This window comes from Tachypleus tridentatus, chromosome 9, assembly GCF_004210375.1.
Source record: "Tachypleus tridentatus isolate NWPU-2018 chromosome 9, ASM421037v1, whole genome shotgun sequence".
Classification (NCBI taxonomy): domain Eukaryota; kingdom Metazoa; phylum Arthropoda; class Merostomata; order Xiphosura; family Limulidae; genus Tachypleus; species Tachypleus tridentatus.
Window position 1 is genome coordinate 69,506,609 of NC_134833.1, and position 23,239 is coordinate 69,529,847.

At 34.2% G+C, this 23,239-nt stretch overlaps 1 protein-coding gene across 8 annotated transcripts in view; it reads left to right on the forward strand.

Moving 5' to 3' along the window:
* LOC143225435 (monocarboxylate transporter 12-like) overlaps positions 1–23,239 on the forward strand; it is an 84,762-nt gene that overhangs the window by 17,976 nt on the left and 43,547 nt on the right. Inside the window, exon 1 of one of the 8 annotated variants that reach the window (XM_076454861.1) lies at positions 14,854–15,344. The exons of 2 other annotated variants lie outside the window; for them this stretch is intronic. In XM_076454861.1, coding sequence (XP_076310976.1) covers positions 15,328–15,344 — 17 coding nt within the window. In that variant the 5' untranslated portion in view covers positions 14,854–15,327. Of the gene's footprint in view, positions 1–14,853; positions 15,345–21,968; positions 22,284–23,239 lie in introns of those variants that run through there. 5 more of the 8 variants (XM_076454859.1, XM_076454855.1, XM_076454857.1 and 2 more) reach the window with 5 other exon arrangements.

Sequence of the window (23,239 nt, forward strand, 5' to 3'; positions counted from 1 at the left end):
AGTGACTAGCTGATTGTATAGAAAGTAAATACTACAAAGTTTAACTCAGAATAACTGTCTGATTGTATAGGAAGTACATATTACTAGGTTTAACTCAGAATAAGTGACTGATTGTGTAGGAAGTACATACTTCTAGATTTAACTCAGAATAACTAACTGATTGTGTGGGAAGTACATACTACTAGGTTTAACTCAGAATAACTAACTGATTGTGAGGAAGTTCAATCGGCTATTCTGTGACTGTATTTACATGCTACGCAAGTTTTGTAATTTTTTTTTTACATGCTAAACGTTAAACTTTCGTTGTGACTGTCTTTAAACGTTGAAAATGTATTTTCTGTTGTGTCTGTTACTTTTGGAGTTGCGAATTAATATTTTTAATGTAACTTGTGTGTTTTATTTGCTCAGTGTTGGCTTTTTGGAATCATTTTCTCCTTATAGAACCAGCTGGAGTGGCTTAGCAACAAACATGTTCGACTCGCTCTCCGCTAACCTCTGAACAATGAGTCACTTGGGAATATTATTTACTGGGTATTAACTGTTTTGAACCATTTTATCCTAATAGAACCAGCTGGCGTACCTCAGCAACAAGCCTGTCCGACTTAAATTCTCTGATCTTTAAACAATGAATGTGTGTGTGTCGCTGCTCTTCTTTCTCGGGCCATCTTTTCCTTCTATTTGAGCACGTGTATTCCCAGAACTTCATAAAAACGATAGGAACTTATGGAAACAGGTGCAGCGGTTTGGAAATTTGATATTTCGAGAACGTGCAGTTCATCTCATGATTAATTCACAGATTTATTATAATGATGCTGCACACACATTTATATGCCAGAAAATAAAAACCTCTTGAACTAAAGACAAAAAAATTTGACGACGTGAAAATATTCGATATTATTTTAAATAATTAATCTAGTTCTTAAAATCATATAAATATATGGTTGTGTACATATATGTGGAAAATACATATGTGTGAACAAATTCAGTATTAAATATTAAATCATCACCAACATAATACACGTTTTTTTTTTTTTTATGTTTCAAATTAATCCGTGTGGGACGTTGTAACGTGTCGAATAGGAATCAAAAACCTCTTCGGAGATTATGGTATGTTCCCGAATATTTCTGTTATGCATTGCTCGTAAAGTTTCAGTGAACTTGTAAGCAAGTCTTAAAATTACGACACTCAAACATTCTTAGTCAAATACAATACAACTCACGAAACGCTTAGCTTACGTCGTTATGGTCGTATTAACATATACCCCACGTTCACAGTTAAACCTAGTAATGTCTATAATATTCTTATTGTGAAGTTACATCCTTAAGATCGTGTTAAAATATACTCGAACGTTCATAGCTAAACATAACAATGTTTAAAATACCGTTAAAGTCAAATTATATGATTCAAATCACATTAGTATACACACACTTAACGTCCTCAGCCAAACGCAATAAATGTTATGCTGTGTTACTGTCAAGTTACGTCGTCATGGTTATATTAACAATTCAAAACTTATAATACCCTACCCATCAATTTACGTTGTTATGGTTATATTAACATACATTTCAATGTTTATAATACCCTTGCCATCTAGTAACATCGTCAGGGTTATATCAACATACGCTCAAACATTCATAGCCAAATATAATGTTTGTAATCGCCTACCGAAAATAAACGGGTAATAATATGTACATATATATGTAGTATTCGAATATCAAACCCAGCACATCGGGGTTTGAGTTATTGAAAATACCAAGTGTAGTGTTTTATGCCTTGTGGGATGAAAGATACAACAAACTGTGTGAAATTAAACGAAAATGAACGTTTTATTAAAAATGTGGTGGATGAAAGAAATGTTGGTTGATAGTCTAACTGTCAAAACTTCTGTGTTGTTGTATAAATGTTGGTTGATAGTCTAACCATCAAAACTTTTGTGCTGTTGTATAAAGTTAAAATAATTTGATTTATAATGAAAGGAAATTCCACTGTACTAAACTAAATTGAATACTGTTTGATTAAACTGATATACAGTTGATCAGTCGTCTGTCTAAACGCTATAAATATTCATATTAAAATAAACGAAGATTTTAGAACGTATCTTGTTTTTTCCCAATGTCGGGAATGAACCTGCTAGAAAATGTCAAACTGTTTTCACAATCCTTATTTTCTCTGTATATTATCAATAACAGGGATTTAGAGATATCTCAGCAGCTTTACATGTCCAACTATCACATGATGAACCTTCTTGTTTGAATCTAAGTAGCTCTTAGATTTGAATTGGCACATAGTTAAGCCTTTTGTGAATACTGTAGGCTTGTTGTCAAACCACTTTTACAATAATATTAAATATCAGTGTTTGACATGAAATATAAATTTGGCAAAATCCCATGACAATTCCAGACTTTGGTTAGACTAAACACTAATGTCATGAAACAGCACTGTTTGTGTCCTGCATGAAAAGTGTTCATATGAACAGCTAACTAGACATAAAACAAAGTTAAGGCAATACAAAATGAACATTTAAATACAATGTATGGAAAAAAACAAGTTAAACATTTAAATAAGTAAATCAAGTAAAATAGTGGCCATTCAAATGCAAAATAAGCCTTTTCTGATGTTATACTATATAAAATTACCTTATAAACATAAAAAAGAAAATATTTATTACCTGCCAATTGTGTGAGATAAACCAAACAAGAAAAGCTTCACGGTACCCAGAGGGTCACAACTCCCACTATGGAAAACACTGCTCTGAGGTACTTAACAGGATACTTGAACTGGACGTTTTAATTAATATTTTAAATAGCTTGTTTGCTGAATAAATAATGAAAAAATTAGTTTCATTTATTCTATGTCTCATCAAATCTAATACAAATGTAGGCTCGCTGTTGAGTGTAAAAGACAACTAAAACATCACATATACAATGTACAGTCCACCATTTGTGTTTTCGATTCAGAAAAGAGACTAAAGAAATGGAAGTTGTGGCACAAAAAAAAGTTGATAACAGGTGCAGATCTCTCGTTGTGGAAGACAGAGTTATGATAACATGTGTTGATGTCTTGTGTGGAGACGAAAGAGAGTTCCTTCACTGATGTAACTTTCTAGATGTCCTACTAGTTACCACTCCTTTTTTTCTAGCTACCTCATACAATACTCTGCCTTCCAATAGTTTTGTTTGTTCTGAATATTGTTGAATACGTTTTTTTGGTGGCTGATGCCCTGCCAGTAGAGTTGTGTTGGATCTGATAATGGGGATTTCATGTGAGCTTCCTCATTTACTTTTACTCTTCCAATAGATAACCTGGCACATAAATCCAGATAATGTTCATGCCTTGCAGTTGGCTTACTTTTACCATTCATCTATTTAAACCTTTTTATGTTTCAGCAATCTAGAGAATAGATCCTGGTGGGAATCTTAGACCCTCCTTCAACCTTATATGGGTGTTGTTGCTCCACAAGTTGATGAATTCAAAACCAGCTCACTCAGTACGTTTGACGTATCTGACATGTGACTGTCCACCATGGTCTTTAATTACGTTCTGACTGGCTTTTTTTTGTTTCACTCTCTGCCAAGCTATGTTTCATCTAGGCTGATTTCTATGGATTCCAGTACGCCAAAGTTTTATTCCACACGAAGAAAGCTGAGGTCTAGTGGAAACGAATTATTTCAGACATGAGTGTATCGCAACTGACTGTCTCCTGAGATGCCTTTTAGATAATTTCTTATTTGATTTGTGTCTGTGGGGTCAGTGTGATGCTGGAATGTCTCGGTTGAAAGTGTATATCGTTTCATGGTGGAATACGTGGCCTTTAAGCAACAAAGCTCCAGTGAAGAGGTTTCTTGTAAGCACCACTGGTTATGGTACGGAGGCTTGAGAAGTGAGATTAAAATGGGTGAAACCTTTTGTACCAGTAAATGTAATATTAAAAATACCCCTTAAAATAAAAACAAAATTTACTTTACAAGTAGAAAAATTGTGACATACATATAATTAAACATGATATATGATCAATAAACATGAAATGAATAATAATAATACTTATACCACATAAACAGCTTTAAACTTTATATTTACTACGTGGATATAATAAACCTTTTAGCATATCAATCACACAATACATATACAATGAAGCAGCTTATTTATAATATTTGCATACCGCATTATAAAAATACTTTTAACATAAAAAAATAAAATAATTTATGCATACTCATGTATACATAGAAAACCAAATATAAGGTAAACGTCAATTACATAGAACACACATATTTACAGTTTATAGCTCCAATGAGTAAGTCTACTTCGAGATTTTCAAGATATCATCTGTGGTGATCGTGGCTTTTGTTCTTCTGATGACTTATAATGGGTCATTTTAGATTAGCTTTTGCCCAGTGAAACTTCTTAACTACACCTCAGTCTCCTTCAGTTCTTCCTCACGTACAGTTTGAGTCCAGTAAATGGCATATTCTTGGGGTCAAACTCCACATACAGTCAGAGTTCCTGGTTCTCTAATTAGACAAACAGGGATGATAAAGCCGTTGATAGATCCATGGTTGTGGCTCCGTTGTGCTTTATCTGTTATTTTGTGATTGTGGCCATCTGGTGTTTTGTCTACTAACTTGTGATTGTGATCTTCTTCTGCTTTGTCTGTTATCTTGTGATTTTGATCTTGTGGTGCTTTTCTGGTAATGTGTAGTTGTGATCTTTTGTTAATGTGTGGTTGTGATATTTTGTTAATTTGTGGTTGTGATCTTTCGTTAATGTGTGGTTGTGATCTTTTGTTAATGTGTGGTTGTGATCTTCTTCTGCTCTGTCTGCTAATTTGTGGTTTTTGTCTTCTGACGCTTTCTCTGCTAACTTGTGGTTTTTGTTCTCTGGTGCTTTCTCTGTTAATTAGATCTTCATTGCAACGTTTCTTTATGACCAAATCTCATCTTTAAATTAATACACACCTTTACACAAAAGTCTCAGAATTGCAGTTCAGTATGTTCCTCTTTTCCATCTAACTGTTGTTGAAAAAATAGTATCCAGTGTTGAGTGGTTTGGCTGAGAAGAAGAGGATCTAGGATGACCGAAGGGCAAAATAATTGTCTGTGAAACTTTGAGAAAGCTAGTGAAATATTCCAAAATGAGCTACATCTTGATTTTTTAAGAGCCTATTTTATTAAACAGAGGAGGAACAAGACAGAGACTGGTAATGTTCTGTTCACCTCCATTGGAATTGGAGCCAGAAAATTAAAAGCATCAATAAACTTCATGGAAAATAACATGCTCTATGAATTATCTAGGTCTTAAATAGGTTCAATATTGAAATATGGAATGTTTTCCACTATATTAATGAGTAATTTAATGAAATCATAAAATAAATCAGTTCACTCTTTCGTGATGAGAAACAAAACGGCCAGTATGATTGTAGTTTGGTTTTATATTTAACCAAACCAAGTAGAATAAGCTCTGCTACTATCCCTTAAGAAGTGGAAAGCTCATGCTTTCGCATAACGTGTAACTCATGAAATCTGTAATTAAGTTACACAGTGACACTTACTCAAAATCACAAAGGTTTGTTTGTTTGTTTTTTGAATTTCGCACAAAGCTACTCGAGGGTTATTTGTGCTAGCCGTCCCTAATTTAGCAGTGTAAGACAAGAGGGAAGGCAGCTAGTCATCACCGCCCACCGCCAACACTTGGGCTACTCTTTTACCAACGAATAGTGGGATTGACTGTAACATTATCACGCCCCCACGGCTGAAAGGGCGAGCATGTTTGGCGCGACGGGGATGCGAACCCGGGACCCTCAGATTACGAGTCGCACGCCTTAACACGCTTGGCCATGCTGGGCCATCACAAAGACTTCACAAACATATAGCCTATATCTTAATTTTTCCCACTGTTATTCTATATCAGTCTGAAAGGTTGCTTTCTCTGTGAGCTAAACGCCCTGCTTTCACTTTTGTATAAGTGTCCTAACGGGACAACAGTATATTCAAAGATTTATAACACTAAACTCTGGGATTCATTTTCTTGCAGTGGACAGCAGATAGTCCAATGTGGTTTTGCTCTAAACAAACAAACACTTTTAAAGAATCACATTATATCAATTAAATAGTAAATTAAGAAACAATGATATTTATTCTAGAAAGTATGCTGAGTGTATGAATGTATTTCAGAGCTCCAAAGTGAGTTATCCACTGATTAGCTGATTTGCTAGTGCGATTATGAATCAATGTATCAGTCAGTACATATACTTCAGCCCACTTAGTTAAGTAATCAGTTGGATACAATAGCACCCCTAGTTTTTGGAATATGTTGTTAAAATACACGGCTATTTTCCGTAATCAAGAACCACTCACTTGCTGCTAGTCATTCCTAGATATGAGTGATTTTATTTTGTCTGAGATGCACAGACAATGCCTTATCTATAACAATATTATACATGTCTTATAATACTCTAACTGCTTCATCCGCTGGGACAACAGTAAGTCTTTAGGGTTGTAAAACCCTAAAATCAGCGGTTTGATTTCCCTCGGTGGTAATAGCACATATCTCAATTTATCTTGTAATTATAACACACACGCACACTTTTTATTCTTGCAATATTCAACAACACTTTCCATTTTTTAAAGTTTAAAAACCACATCAGTGATACGAGATCTACCTGTCCAACTTTACATATGGTAGTGAAAGTGCTTGATAGATAACACAACTGTGACAATCTCTTTCTTCAGTGTGCAGAAACAATATTTTGTGGAAGTAAGGCACTGCACAACATCCTCTGTTTAAATCATTAACTCTGGGATCCCACATTCATATCCAGAATCAATAGAATATCTCTTTATGGGTGAACTAACATTGGCTCATTAGCCAAGACATATTTTGGAAGACTAGGTTTATATATCCATTCCTCAGTGTGTTTGTTTTAAATTTTGTTCAAAGCTACTCGAGGGCTATCTGCGCTAGCCGTTCTTAATTTAGCTGTGTAAGTCTAGAGGGAAGGTAGCTAGTCATCACCACCCACCGCGTACTCGTGGGCTACTCTTTTACCAACGAATAGTGGGAGTGGGACTGGCCGTCACATTATAACACCCTCACGGCTGAAAAGGCGAGCATATTTGGTGCGCGGGGATGCGAACCCGCGAACCTCAGATTACGAGTCGCACGCCTTAACCCACCTTGCCATGCCGGGCCTCCATTCCTCAGTCCAACAAATTCGCCTTTAACCTGTTGACTGTCAAGTAGTTCAGCTGCTACAATACAACTCTAATGCTTTTACATTTTGTAACTTTTTTCGTGACGCCATTTTATATCGAAAGTGAAACAATTTGTAAGTAGGTCAAATGCATGTATGGTGCTGACATCTAGCGTTGAAGTTAGGTATTATTGAGAACGAATTAACTCGTCCGTGGCACTGTGTTACCAATCGGCTTGGACGAGTTATCTCGTCTACGGCACTGAACAGGTTAATTAATGCTGAAAATGGTGTTAGTAGAAGAAAGATTGACCAAAACATATTTAAAACTTTGGACGTCTTCTTCATACTTTCATGGTCTTGGCTTCCTGACCTTCAACACAACACACGTATTCAATCATGGCGCAAATAGACCTCATCAAGTCCTTGGGGCAAAATTACAATTATGGAGTTTCCAAGAGGCTGAAGCAGAGAGCATATGCAACGAGCTCGATATAACCAGATGAGTCTACTCATTACTACACGTACACTCTGGTTAAACATTCAATTCGCACCAGTTTTTTATGGATGATTTAATACGTAGATAAGAAAAAAAACGTATATTTTAAAACAAAGAACAGTCAGTTTAAAAAAACCTGTAAACATAAACCAATCTTGTTTGTAAAATTCAAAAGTTAATTTCTTAAGTCAAGCATCATTAAGGTATCATTCAGATATCAAAAGACATAGATAGGAAAGTAATACAAAGAAACGTTTTAAAATACACTCCAAGGAGTTACGTTCTTCATGTGTACAAGAGTGAAAGTATAATTACGGCAAAGAAAAAACACTGAAAAGATGTTCACCTACTTTTCAGTTCCTTTTCATAAACCATTTCATTATTTATGTGATTTGAATTGAAAACGATTAGCCTTTTATCACAAACGACTATTTGGGAGAAAGAAGAAAGAACATTCACATATTTACAGTACGTTATATTTCACTTCAATAAGGAGTGCAAGAATACAGAAATTCTGAGATTTTTGTTAATAACCCTCGAGTACATTCGGGTGTTCTTCACAAACAGGGGAACTTTACTGTCTGGAGTAAGTTAAAACAGGCCATCTTTAGTGTCTGGAGTAAATTGATACAGTGCAACACAACGGTTTAGAGTAACTTTAAACAAGATATCCTTAGTGTCTGGAGTAAACTGATACAATGCAACACAACGGTTTAGAGTAACTTTAAACAAGATATCCTTAGTGTCTGGAGTAAACTGATACAATGCAACACAACGATTTAGAGTAACTTGAAACAAGATATCCTTAGTGTCTGGAGTAAACTGATACAATGCAACACAACGGTTTCGAGTAACTTTAAACAAGATATCCTTAGTGTCTGGAGTAAACTGATACAATGCAACACAACGGTTTAGAGTAACTTGAAACAAGATATCCTTAGTGTCTGGAGTAAACTGATACAATGCAACACAACGGTTTAGAGTAACTTGAAACAAGATATTCTTAGTGTCTGGAGTAAACTGATACAGTGCAACACAACGGTTTAGAGTAACTTTAAACAAGATATCCTTAGTGTCTGGAGTAAACTGATACAGTGCAACACAACGTTTTAGAGTAACTTTAAACAAGATATCCTTAGTGTCTGGAGTAAACTGATACAGTGCAATATAAGAGTGTAGAGTAATTTAAAACAGGGCAACCTTAGTGTCTGGAGTAATTTAAAACAGGGCAACTTTAGTGTCTGGAGTAACTTAAAACAGGGCAACCTTAGTGTTTGGAGTAACTTAAAACAGGGCAACCTTAGTGTCTGGAGTAACTTAAAACAGGGCAACCTTAGTGTCTGGAGTAACTTAAAACAAGGAATTCCTCTAATCATCTAATATATTCTAATTCTGTTCAGTGTGTACGCATGCCAGTACAATCGGTCAAATCCGTCATTCTTAAGATTAACATTGAAGGGTTGAGTGTTGTTATTCATTGTACATAAGTTAAGGCTGATTGTACTAAAATATGTGAGGTCATGAGGTCAGAGATTACGTTCCGTATAATGTGTGATATTACCCTCTAAAAAGGAAAGGTCGTTTCATCTACCATTGCTTTTACTGTCTACATTATAAATCAACAACCACCATATACACCCGCACCCGGTTTTTAGTAGCGTAAGTTTTAGGACATACCACTGTGCTACTGGGAAACTGAAGGTGGGGGTCAATATGAAATAGATAAACAGAAAAAACATGTTTATGCTGGTTTATTTTTATGAATATTTTTAACACAACATCTTGATGGTGGTTTACATTATGTGCAGGGTTACAGATTCGTTCAATTTAAAAACTGTTTCAGTGTATACGGTTCAATCCCTAGCACTTATAATACTGATTACAGATATCAGTAATCTGTTTCAACAACTGGGCCGTTGGTTTATTAGAAGCTCTATATTATGCTAATAACACTTAAAATGCTTGTAGCCAAAATGTATCGGCCTGCCGTGACTGACCAACATTCTACATCAAGCCATGATCTATGAACAATTTATGGCACTTTAACTTAAGTTCTGTGGGTCACTTCATAATAATTAATGAGACGACTTGGTGAGAACAGTATACGTACCATAGTTTAATAATGAATAATTTGCATTTAAATTACTTAAATGAAAAACAGACTTTTACTTTGCAAACTCTCTCTTTGTTAACCTGAGGATAATCTAAGAAGATCGAAACGTTGTTCTCTGCTTTATTTTGTTTAAAATGTTAATACCCATACATTTTTACTTCAAGTAGGTTTCTCGTCATTACGAAAGACCTCTACTTTACACCATCAAGAACAAGTTCTGATTACCCTATCATTGTTTTATTATGTCTTAGTACTTTCATTTGCTACACCATCTAGACTTAACTATTAAAATAGCAAAACACTCTAGCGTTCAAAACTTGAAATCACTTTTTACTAAAAGAACTGTACTCTAATAGTACACAATAAATCCAATTTAGCAATGGCTAAAACGTAAAGACAGTCATTAGATTTCAGAACAAAGAATACTTTACATGCTCCAAAATAAATAAATAAAACTGTTATCAATAAGATGTTGCAACGTAACTGATTTCAGTTACATATGTTCTGTTTCATCCATAATGAACCTATTCAAATACGCAAAGTTTCAGCGTTATACAAATTAACAAGCGGTACATAACACATCACTCTTTCTCTGTATTTAAAATGAGTTTAATTTTTTTCCTACTTTCTTAACGAGTTCCTAGGAAGCGACCACGTGCTTTCTTAGTTTCTCCCACTTAATTAAAATAAGTCCAACATAAGTGCTCAATGATGATAGGTCACTGAAAAACTAATTTCCGAGGGTTCAGAGAAGGAAATGTAAGCTATTATTCACATTAAGATAAGCCAACAGATCTTTACATTGTATTATCAGAAACTTTGTATAATTTATGTTTTCTTCTATTTTGTGGGGCGCTCTAAATCTTTATAATTATCCAGTAAGTAAAGAGTCATTGTTGATGTAATTGAGCCTTCTCTCGTTTTCTCCTTTGGCATTTTGACTGAAATTACGAATAGCAGCAATACAGTTAAACTTGACATATAAATACAACAATTAGCTTTGAAAACCGATTGAACTTACGACTTGCGTATTTTCTAAAATTTGAATTATACCAAGGATCATTCTGAGTCATCCATAAATTCAAATGTTTGAATAATACCAGAGAGAAATATATTTTATAGTAAAAAGTTGCATTTAACACTTTTAAGCTCCCATATTTATTTTGTTTAACGTTTCTATTGTTGAAGCCTGGAGAAGCAACTGGTCTGACATACATGATGAAAACACATCAGGGATGTTATTGAAGCAACAGGTCTGACATACATGATAAAAACATATCAGGGTTCTTCTCCATTAGCTCATTACAAGGGCGGATGAAGCAATTTGGATTGGTCAGGCAACTTAGAATAGTGTATATTGCAATCCAATGCTAGGATGTCTGGGGCATGTCCTCCAGAAAACGTTTGGAAACTAGGTGCTCACTGATAATTGTACAAGCATGTACACTTAAAGATAACTCATATAATTTGTTATCTATTGTTATACTAATTCATGTACATGTTTATACATTTACCTACAAAAGATCTTTGGAGTGCAAGAAATTCAAAAATCGCTAGAATTACTGTGATAAAATTTTGGTTCGGCTACTATCCGACCTGCCGGATCTGTTCCGGCACATTATGAATATCTAATCAGAGGTCTATAACATTAAATCTGATTTATTTTTCGTCTGCCATGAGCCACTGATCAAGAAACCTTTTCTTTAATATACAAACTTATCATTGTATCCCAGCTTAAGAACTGAGAAAGAATGGTATTGTCTCAGTGGTTTGCGTTCCTGGACTTCGAATCCTGTTGTTATTAAACGCGCTCCGCATTTTGGGACTGATGGTAAAATTCCTCTACACGACCAGATAAGAGTAACTAAATAATTCACGATAGAAATCAGTGTTTCTAGGAGGTACAGTGGTAATTATGTGGTGTTACAACGTTAAAATCAGGGGTTCGTTTCCCTCTGTGAACACAGTATATAGCATGATGTGGAGTTACTATAAAAACACATCAAACTCTTTGTGTAGCAAATAAGTAAAACCTTTTTAGAACAAATTGTGATGAACAAAATATTGATATGGAATTTTATTTTTACACACCTGCGACTTGAAATCCCTGAAGGATCAGTTCAGAGGAACGTGGAAAATAACTATTTACTGTTTAAATGATTTTTATCTCGAATATCATATCCTGCTTCATTCATCTTCTAAACATGAAAAATGGGTTTTATAGTTAGAAGAATCAATTGTTGTTAAAAAAATAGTTCATTAACCACGACAGGAAAAACACACAGGGCTTGTTGAAATACTGTTATGAATACTCCAAGGTGTAATACCTAACAGTTAACAAAGTTATGTAAACGTGTAACGCATGACAACCGCGTTTCTTTAACACAGCAGCTTTTATTCGTAACTAGACTTTGAAGGACATAACTCTTCCCACAAGCCGTCAATAACGTCTACAAGTTAGAAACTAAAACGATGAACAGGAGATTAGATTTTAGGGATAGAAATTTCCTTGGTAACACGTGCTCACAGAAGACAAAGCTCATAATGAGAAATGTTCTTATGACACTCCCACGGTGTCTTTGGAGGAACGCTTTATCACATATGAATAGACTAAGGGTAGGTTAACAAGCATGATCACACTTTATTACCGTTTATCTTTCACTAGAAAAATGACTTCAAATATTTATTTAGGTGGGTATCCATTGAATTATTCAATATAACTGTTTTGTTTTTTTATTCTTTCGGTAGATTTAAGCTGCTGTGATTTTGTTGCTGGCTACTTTATACCTCATCTACGTGGTGTCATATCAGTGCAGGTACTGTTTTGGTGTTAAGTTAGTGCACGTACTGTTGAGTGTTAACGTGCACGTTTTATTGAGTATATTTGGTTGATGTCAGATCAGTGCAGGTACTACTGAGTATCTTTTTTTGGTATTAGATTAGTGCACCGATTGATGAGCTGTTACGTATGATGTTAGATTAGTGCACTACTGTTGAGTATATTTGTTTGGTATAAATTAGTGCATGTTCTATTGAGTAGTTACTTTTGGTGTTAGGTTAGTGCACGTTCTGTTAAGTATTTACGTTCGATGTAGAGTGGTTGGCTTATGGAATAAGTTGCCTTTGGATACTGTGCATGCAGTAAATAGATATACGAATGATAAGGGCTGATGGTTACTGTTTGCTAATGGTGTAGCTGGTGTGAAGTATTGTTTAGTATATTTGTAAGTAGTGTACGTTTACTGTTTACTCATGGTGTAGCTGGTGTGAAGTATTGTTTAGTATATTTGTAAGTAGTGTACGTTTACTGTTTACTCATGGTGTAGCTGGTGTGAAGTATTGTTTAGTATATTTGTAAGTAGTGTACGTTTACTGTTTACTCATGGTGTATCTGGTGTGATATATTGTTTAGTATATTTTTAAGTAATGTACATGTATGTTTACTATTTATTCATGTAGTTCTTTGGTACTTACTATTTACTTCTTTCTTTAGTACTTCTTCATAAATGCAAGATCAAGTACAGAAAGAAGTACTCGATAAAATCAATATAGTTACCATATTAATAATAATTTAGCTAAACTGTTATTATGCTCTGTTAAGTCATCCCTAGCCTTTGAGAAGTTAAGACACATGAACTTTGCATGACGTTTAAACTCTTTGTCTGTACAGTCAATAATACGAGCTTCTTAATTACAATAAAAAAAAAACAAACCACAGTAGTCTTTGTAGCTCGTGTGTGTCTAATTTTTAAAATAAAAAATTCTTCAGTAGTGATTTTGTAGCTGGTGTGTGTGTCTACTTTTTACAATAGAAAAGCACTCAGTAGTATCTTTCTAGCCTATGTATGTCTAATTTTTATAATAAAAAAGCCCTCAGTGGTATATTTGTAGCTCATATAAGTCTCATTCTTGCAATACAAAAATCCTCGGTAGTATATTTGTAGTTCATGTATGTCTTATTCTTATAATAAAAAAGCCTTCAGTAGTATCTTTGTAGCTCATGTATATGTCTAATTTTTACAGTAAAAAAGCATTCCGTGGTGACTTTGCAGCTCATATGTGTGTTATTCTTACAATATAAAGGCCCTCAGTATTATATTTGTAGCTCATATATGTCTTATTCTTGCAATATAAAAACCTTCAGTAATATATTTGTAGTTCATATATGTCTTATTCTTATGATAAAAAAGCCCTCAGTAGTATCTTTGTAGCTCTTGTATATCTGTTTCTTACAATAATTTATCCTTCCTGTAACTATGTAATAACGGACAATTTTGATATACGTACTTTTCGTTTATGTATTTGCTTACAATAAATATTTGGAAATACATGATAGTGCGAAGTATGATAAAGTACGAACTCATTTTGATTACGCAACATCAGGGAATAGATATCATTATTTTGCTGTTACTGTGATAAGTTAAAATCTGGTAAGAGGAACTACTGTTCCGCTCACTTTAATAAACCGTGTTACTCACAAAACGGAACGGCTAAATGCCAACCACAGCTTACTGAGTGGCTTCGATTTCATGGAAAACAACATGACGCAATCAAAGTTACTGCGCATGAGTTGCAGTTCCCTAAGCGGTTTTCCAAATTTAGCAAGCGAAACTATAGTTCAGCAAATATCCTCAAGGCACCGCTAGCTTACAATAAGTATAATGAGAGGATGAAGGTTTTATTATACACGAAAAAGTGATTGGAAGTGTTCCGAATAATTTATATACAATTAGCATTTTTTTTTCATACGTATTAAATACATCTAATACCTTACTCTCTACGCTCTTTACATTATATTTGCATCAAAATGATCGTAAACACATGTAAATACCCTTGAAACACACGTGTGGTTTTTATTCCATGTAGTTTCGTCAGCAAGTATTAATGGCTATCCATTTTTTCGAATTTCTTGTGTCAGAAAAATAAAAATAATCAGGACAAACATTCGTTTGAGAACACTAATAGACCGCAGGTAGTATGACTTCATGGAAACAAGGACGACAAAAAATTGTAAGTTGTGTATAGTGTAGCAACGGGTTCGCTATTACTGCCGCAACGTGCAAGGGCTGCACTGCGTGGCTAGGTTGTGTTCTGTGATTGGTTGTTTATAGAAAGCAGACGATCCGATAGCGCCGTTGCACCTCGGGTAGCGCTAGAACAGCTGATCTCCTTCGGAAAATGACAAAGAGTTCGAACGACGAGACAAAGCATTTTCTTTTAGAACGGAGCAGATCGTTCTACGAAAAATCTGATAGTATAAAATGAATAGCTCTGTGTCCACACACCACTAAGCTCACTTTATGTTCAAGTGACAACATTGGAGAGTGAAAACTGCTCACTTGAGAAAGGCACTCGACAGAACTTTTCACAGTTGAGGTTTATTTTAAAAGTGTATATTCTTACTTAGAAAGTGTAAAGCTTAGATGTTATCAAACGACATAACTATTCCATAATTGTGAAAAAGAACAGTTCACCATCGTCAAACCTGTTGAATAGGAAACTTGGAACCACGTGTCGTGAAGTAGGAAATGGCACCACAATGTTCGTAAGTACAAAAAACTTGTAATAAAGTCATGTAGTTAATTTACCATTTTGTTCACCGTTTTGCAATAGTTACTTCAGGATTAAACATCTATGTGTCACGTGAGAAGGTAGTATTGTAAAAATCTGTTATGTCAAATAAAGTATTTCAACGACACACAATTGTTTAATTATGTTTTTGAAGGAAAAGAAACAAAGTAACTTCACTGAAATATGATACACGACAATTTATGTGTGTATGTATTTGTCCTTGCTATACAGTGATTGTATATATAAACTGCAAAACATGTATAAATGTGGTTCCAGTTTAATTGTATGTCGTAATTTGAACAAAAAATGAGCAACGGAAATGCGTACCAACGCTTGTTCCTGTCACACCAAGCGCGAGAGCACTTTAGAACCAATATAATTACGAGAAATGCTCTTTCTGTTCTGTTGCTATGCCATTCTGCGCATGTGTGGGACACGGCCAGGTGTGTAAGTTATTTTACAAGGAATCGCTACGCGAACAACAAAACCAGCTACGTTTTGAAGAATTTAACTTTTTATGTTGCGGGATTGTTTATGAGAATATTTATATTTTCAGAATGGTATACCAATCAATTTGTATATATTTACGTGTATATAAATGTTTTTACTGCATACCTGTACAAATTTAAATAATTATTTCTTGTTGTGTCTTTTTCAACCTATACATTTGAAATTCATGGCCACTATGTGGCGCTGGTGAAATGGACTATGAATACTGAATTTCGCTAGAGATAATTCGCGCTGGTTGGAATGGAGTAAAACAACAACACGTCGGAGTGGGTGTTAATTGTATTCTCTTAGCTTACTAGATCAGTTGACTTAATAGTTGTGTTGCCATGTTATAAAGATGTATAATAAGTACACAGTATAAGATTTAAGCACGATAGTATATAGTGTTTCAACATTGACTGTGAATCACAGGGAAACATGATTTACAGGCGTTACTTTTCTCTTTTTTTTTTTTTTTAATTTACTGGCACATCCGGGTGGTTTTGAATATATGTTTAATTGCCTTCTGTCACGATATATATATATATTATTATTATTTATTAAATACTTCGGAGTGTTTTCGCGTACATAAATTCTTAAATAAATTAAACCGTTCGTTTTTTTTACGATTGTTTCCTGTAAACGATACTTTAATACTAAAAATGCTTTTATTTGAAAATAACGAAGTTTTTATCATAACAGTGTTTGTTAACTGACGTTACTGAGAAACGATGACTGTTGAAGTTAGTAAGTTGTACAGGTACTTATAACCAAGCCTATTAAAACGATCAAATTATATGAGTTACTGAAGTTTTATACAGATAAAAATCTGATAAAACTTTGAAGTTAAATTAACGTGCTATATAGAACTACACGTCTTCTCAAATAAGTTTAAAGATGAAATTGGAAATGTTATTTTTTGAGTTTACATGCAAGCTCGATTTTGTTGTATTTTATAAATAAAAATGTTTATCAAGCTCATGAGTGGGGTGTGTGAATTTCGTTTTTCTGTGTGGCTTTCTCGTATTGATATGTTTTCCTCTTCAGAATATTGTATTTTTTACATTATAAATAAAAACACAATTTACAAATTGTAAAGTTCAAGATATGTTCTAATAGGTCTGCAGTAGTTTAAGTGAGAAGGGAACATTCTGCAGTTTCCTGAAAATATTTAGCTCAATAAATAGTTCACATTCCAAAACACATTCTTTAATAAAATATTATTTATACATTCCTTTTGTTTCTGTACTTATTATTTTGTCACGAGTTATCTTTTCAGTTTGTTCCTATATTTTTCAACCAGGTTTCTTGTATCGAGTGCCATAAAAAGTGCTGCAGAAAGTGAAAAAATCTAAAATGCTTTATGCAGAGAACTCTCATTTCAGCGCTACTTAAAACCAGATAATATCTATATTTCTGAAACATTTCATGGTTCATTCGACTTAGTTTCATAAGTTTTAGGCTTAACAATGTGAAACGTGAAATTAATATTTACGATAATATTATTTCAAGTTTAATATTATCTTACAATTCGTTAACTTATAATCCTTGTGGGAAACATTACAACTAAACTCAGATGTTTCATAATTTTATTCCTTTACTTACATTCTGCAGCTTGACTGTTTTCTTCAGAGTGTAATTGTAACTATTTCCTTTACTTACATTCTGTAGCTTCACTGTTTTCTTCAGAGTGTAATTGTAACTGTTTCCTTTACTTACAGTCTGTAGCTTCACTGATTTCTTCACAGTGTAATTGTAACTGTTTCCTTTACTTACAGTCTGTAGCTTCAATGTTTTCTTCAGAGTGTAATTGTAACTGTATCCTTTACTTACAGTCTGTAGCTTCACTGTTTTCTTCAGAGTGTAATTGTAACTATTTCCTTTACTTACATTCTGTAGCTTCACTGTTTTCTTCAGTGTAATTGTAACTATTTCCTTTACTTACATTCTGTAGCTTCACTGTTTTCTTCAGAGTGTAATTGTAACTATTTCCTTTCATTTTATAATTTTATTATATTCTTTTTCTATTGTCTTCAAATTCCACTATTGAACATTATTGTTTTCCAAATCGTCTAATGTATCAATTTTACCAGTAACGTGTTACATCTGTTGTTTCTCGTGTCTTCAAATTCAATTCAATATCTCAGTTTTATGTTTTGAACTAAAGTTTCTCAGATTTACCGCTTATCCGTGATTTTTTTTTGTTTCCAGTACACGTGTAAGGCTACGAAAGAGTTATATTTTGAGCAAATAGACTGGATGGGAGTAGGTTAGTGACAACTCTCAACACCAACTCTTTGATTATCGGGATTTCATAGTCTCTCTTATAAAGCAGCTAAGGCACGTAAGTTCGGAGTACGAGTCTACACCAACGGGACCCGAACATGGGATCCTCACATATACAGTCCGGCATACTAACAACTAGGCTACACCTAGTCTCTTCTCATATGCTTCTTATATTATTCCTAGCCTTCGTCTTTTATATTTATTCCAACACTAATATTTCTCTTCAGCAAAGTTTCTCTTTTCTCCACTACGTTTAACATTTCTTCCAGTCTCCTAATTGTGATAACTTTGTCTTTGAATTATTATATTATATTCTTCTTCTCTGATTCTACGTTATTTTGTTTTTATCTCTAATTCTAAAAGTTTCTCTCACTTCCCAACTTTGTATCTCTTTGTATCTTTCGACCTTTTTAGGTCATCTCCGGGTTAACAAAGGTCGAAACATTGTTCAATGTTTTATTTTAGTAAAAGTATTAACACCCATAACAGCCGTCCTGAGATACATTTTTACTTCAAGTGTGCCTCTTGTCATCACGAACCCCACAACTTTGTCATGTCCTTTTTTAAATTTCAACGTTTGTTCTCCAAACTACGAAATATTCACTTTGTTCTGTAGGTCTAACATTTCCCCAGTGTCCGACTCTGAATTGTTCATAATTTTAACGTTTTCTTTCTAATCTCCAATTAGGAGAGGATCACTCTGTCCTCTGATTCTAACATCTTCCTCAGTATCTTATAACATTTTCTCCACTTCCCAATTTTTTCACTAACTTAAAATTTTCTTGCTAGTTCCATGACTCTTGCATTGGCAGTTTAGTTTCTAATCTATTATTTATAGTTTCTTAATTTTGACAGTTTCAACTTTATTTCTCATGGTTCTTTGACACTTACATTGTAAATTTTCTCACTTCATTTTTTCAATTGTATTTTACCATGAAATTCCCGATATTCTCATGCATCTTTTAAATTATATTTTTTTCTGATATATCTTAATTTTGATTTAAAATAATTCTATAGCTGTAATATTTCTTGGTACTTTTAATTTTGTTTTAAATTCTTTCTCTGAATAATTTTTTTTTCTTGTTGTTCTTTTAACCCTTAAATTTTACAACTCTCTTTCCAAATTGGATTTCGTTTCGTAGCCTATTCATTACGATATTGTCTGTTCTCTAATTGCAATTTGTCGTTTAGATATTTAATTTCGCTCTGATTTATTTACTTGCAGTTCTAATAGCCCGGCATGGCCAGATGGGTTAAGGTGTGCGACTTGTAATCTGAGGATCGCGGGTTCGAATCCCTAACGCATCAAACATGCTCGCCTTTTCAGCCGTGGGGGCGTTAGAATGTGACGGTCAATCCCACTATTCGTTGATAAAAGAGTAGCCCAAGAATTGGCGGTGGTTGGTGATGACTAGCTGCCTTCCCTATATTCTTACACTGCTAAATTAGGGACGGCTAGCGCAGCGCAGATAGCTCTCGAGTAGCTTTGCGCAAAATTCAAAAACAAACAAACAAGCAAGCAGTCCTAAATTGTCCTGTTTAAGATTTAGTCTTCCAAATTCATTATTCTTCTGATTTGGTTTACGGTTTTACACCCTTGTATTTAATGATATCGGGAAACACTGCAGTTATGAAATCGACTGTGTTGATTATCTCCATCTGCCTTTCACTCACCACAAGGTGTAAACTGTTTGACATTTACTGTATCTAGGCTTCACTATCATGCTAAAAGATCAAGGTCACTTGATTCAATAATAAAGAAAGATATGGGAAAATGCTGTTTATTTTTCTTTAAAAACTGCATCATACTTGTTTTGTCATTGTCAGTAACCTTAACGACATCTATGAACTGAGGGGTCCTTCTTACACGCTAATAGTTTAAAACAAAACTGCTAAGTCTGTTTGCCCTAAATGGGACTACATTATTCGAAATGTTGTTACAAAGAAATAATTTTTAATTTTAACACTATGTTTGACCCAATAAGTTTAATAAAACGATTTTTACGAAAACGTTTACAGTTCTAAAAATGCTGGGTGCTGCCGAATCCTTAGTATATCAGATTGTGAATACGAGGGTCCACAGTTTTCATCTCGCTGTTCCAAAATTGCTTTCGGAATTTCAGGGCCGTAGGTACAGTACATAAGAGAAAGTCGAACCTTACTATACATTTAGAGTAGCCCAAAAATTTGTGTTGAGTAAGTTGACTAGGTAATTTTCCTCCAGTCTATCAGTTTAAAGTTAGGCATGTCTAGTACAGATAACTTTTTTGTAGCTTTAGACGAAGGGGCAAAACAATCAATGTGCAGTAAAAACAAAATTATTCCAAATAAACCCGAGGTAATATAAGATGAATCTGTGAATGTAGAAGTACATGATCGAACAGAATAGCCTAAAGTAAGTAGTCCTAACTATATAGATGCTGTGTTATCATGTTAAAATAAAAGATGAGTCAGCCAGTATACGAAGCCATAACTTTAGCTTGAAATAAGTATTTGTTAAATGTAACTAAACATCCTCACAATATAGCAGTTCTTACGGAAATGGAACTGGTATGATCAATAATATATCTTCGATATCCTTCCTGGTGCATGTGATATAAAAAGTTATGTCAATATTTCTACGTCACAGACCAGCTGTTTTCTCGTTCATTCGAAAATCACTATTATACCTTTATGGTGCTTTATATAATAAAGAATGGGGCATGCCATAGAACTGGCGCGTTACAGTGAAATGAAACATTCACATAACTCTAAAACTGTGTGCACTGAGATGGTACAATGTGCACTAGAAACCGGTGAACCATTCATACAAAGGAGGTACGTTAACAGTGTCTGAGAAGATAGAAATACTAGAGATTACCCAGATCGATTTAGTTTATTATTACGATCACGTACCTGTTGTCTCACAAACTAGTTACATCATACAGTAAATATCCGAAAACCGTGTTTATTTGTAAAAAAAGTTTCATGTAGACTATACAATATAAATCAATCGCCATTGACTAAGCCTATTTTCAATTATGAGGGAACAAAACTATGAACTATACCTTGATAAATACAACTGTTGAATTTGAATAAACTCCAATCATGCAACAATATAAAGTAATAACGGTGAACAACTTTTCCAATTTCCAAAAGTCTAAAATCACCACACCAAACATACTCACTCTTTCAGCCGTAGGGGCGTTATAATGTGACAGTCAATCCTATTATTCGTTGGTAAAAGAGTAGCTTAAGAATTGGCAGTGGGTGGTGATGATTAGCTGCCTTCCTTCTAGTCTTACACTGCTAAATTAGGGATGGTTAGCGCAGATAGCCCTCGTATAGCTTTGCGCGAAATTCGAAACAAACAAACAAGCTCAAAACCGATATTTAGCTGTTAAAGAGTACAAAAAATTAACATTTTGGTTATATCTATAAAGTAATTTCTTACTTTTAATATGTTGTTTTCATGTAACATTATATATTGAGATCATGTTTGGGACACTTGCCGCTTTACGTGACGTATTCAGAGCAAAAAACACAGATTTTAATCTACCGAAGCTTGGTATGATAAAGATTAAACTAGCCCGGAAACTTCGAATCACCAAGTTTTCGCCAGGACCACCGTAAATGGCTTTCAGTAAACACCTGTTGAAACAAAAGGTGAGTTATTTTTATTCTTTTCATTTGTGTTTGTAACGAGAAGCTGACAGGAAGTAAAAATAACAAAAACAAGTCAGTGTTTACAGAGATGTTGACAACAGTTTGCGAGGACTTACCACTGCACTTTCTCGAAGACGAAACGTAAACTCATGACTACGAGTTTGGAGGGTGAGCAAGGTCAGGGGGATATCGCACAATCTTCAACAGGATATTCAGTTTCTGATTGGTGTATAGTGTTCTATTAAAACCCCGTGGCGCAGGGTTACACAACACAACTTATCCTTTCTTCGCGGAGTTGGGATGTTCTGTTTACCCTCAGCTTCAGTGGATCGGGAAACTTGTAGTTCCTGAGATACTGTCAGATCTACGTTTTTGGTACATTATGCTTGTACTGTGTGATGAGAGAACTGGAGACGTGTATTTAGTACCCAACGCTTGTGTTTTCGGTTCCAGATCCACTCAGTTTACTACGATTGTTCGTTGCATCATTAGGGTAAGTGATGTTTAAACGCTAACACTGATTCGCTTTTACTTTACTTATTGTAATATTCATATCTATGCTAGAACTTTTCATGTGAGTAATTTAGCATAAAATGTTATTTACACAGTTCAAAGATTGGGATGAATATGGCAATAAATAATGATGAAACTTGGAAGAAATAATGCCCTTTCATGTTTGTCTGTTAGATTTTTACACTTATTAATCAAGCTAAAAGACGAATGATTTTATTTGTTTCATAGTATGTGACGGACACTAGACTCTTAAAAATATTTCGTTTCATGATGACGAGGAACCCACATGAAGTAAAAATGTATTCTACATGTATGGGTATTAACACTTTAATTAAAATAAGGGTCGTAACGTTGTTCTGTACTTTATCTTAATTAAAGTGTTAATACACATACCAGCCGTCTGTAGAATACAAACCTTTGATTTATTAAGCACAATCGTCAGAGTGTACATATCGCGCTGTTCCACTTTTCTTAGCTAATACTGATGATCGTTTGAATGGAAATATAAGTAATTATGTTTTGAAGAATATTTTCATATCTTAAAATATCAATATTTCATAAAACATTAAACCCGTACTAAAGTGGTTTTATTACCTTTTATAAGAATTATCCATATTCCGTGAGAAAAGTCCTAACTACAAGTTCTAACAAAGCAAATAAAACACTCCGATGTAGAAACAAGTAGTGATTCAAAAGTTCTAATTTTTATCTTCCACTGTTCACTTATTTGATATTACTTTAGTTATTATTATACCCAGACACTGGGTTTTCTTTAACATAAAATACTTTATCAACTCTGGCTTACCACTAGTACTAAAAATCTTAGTTATTGTACAACTTTCATTTTGCTCAACAACTATGTTTAATAAAATACCTTTATTTGGCTCGATAACTTTGGTTACCAAAACATTTTCATTTAGCTCAACAACTTTGTTT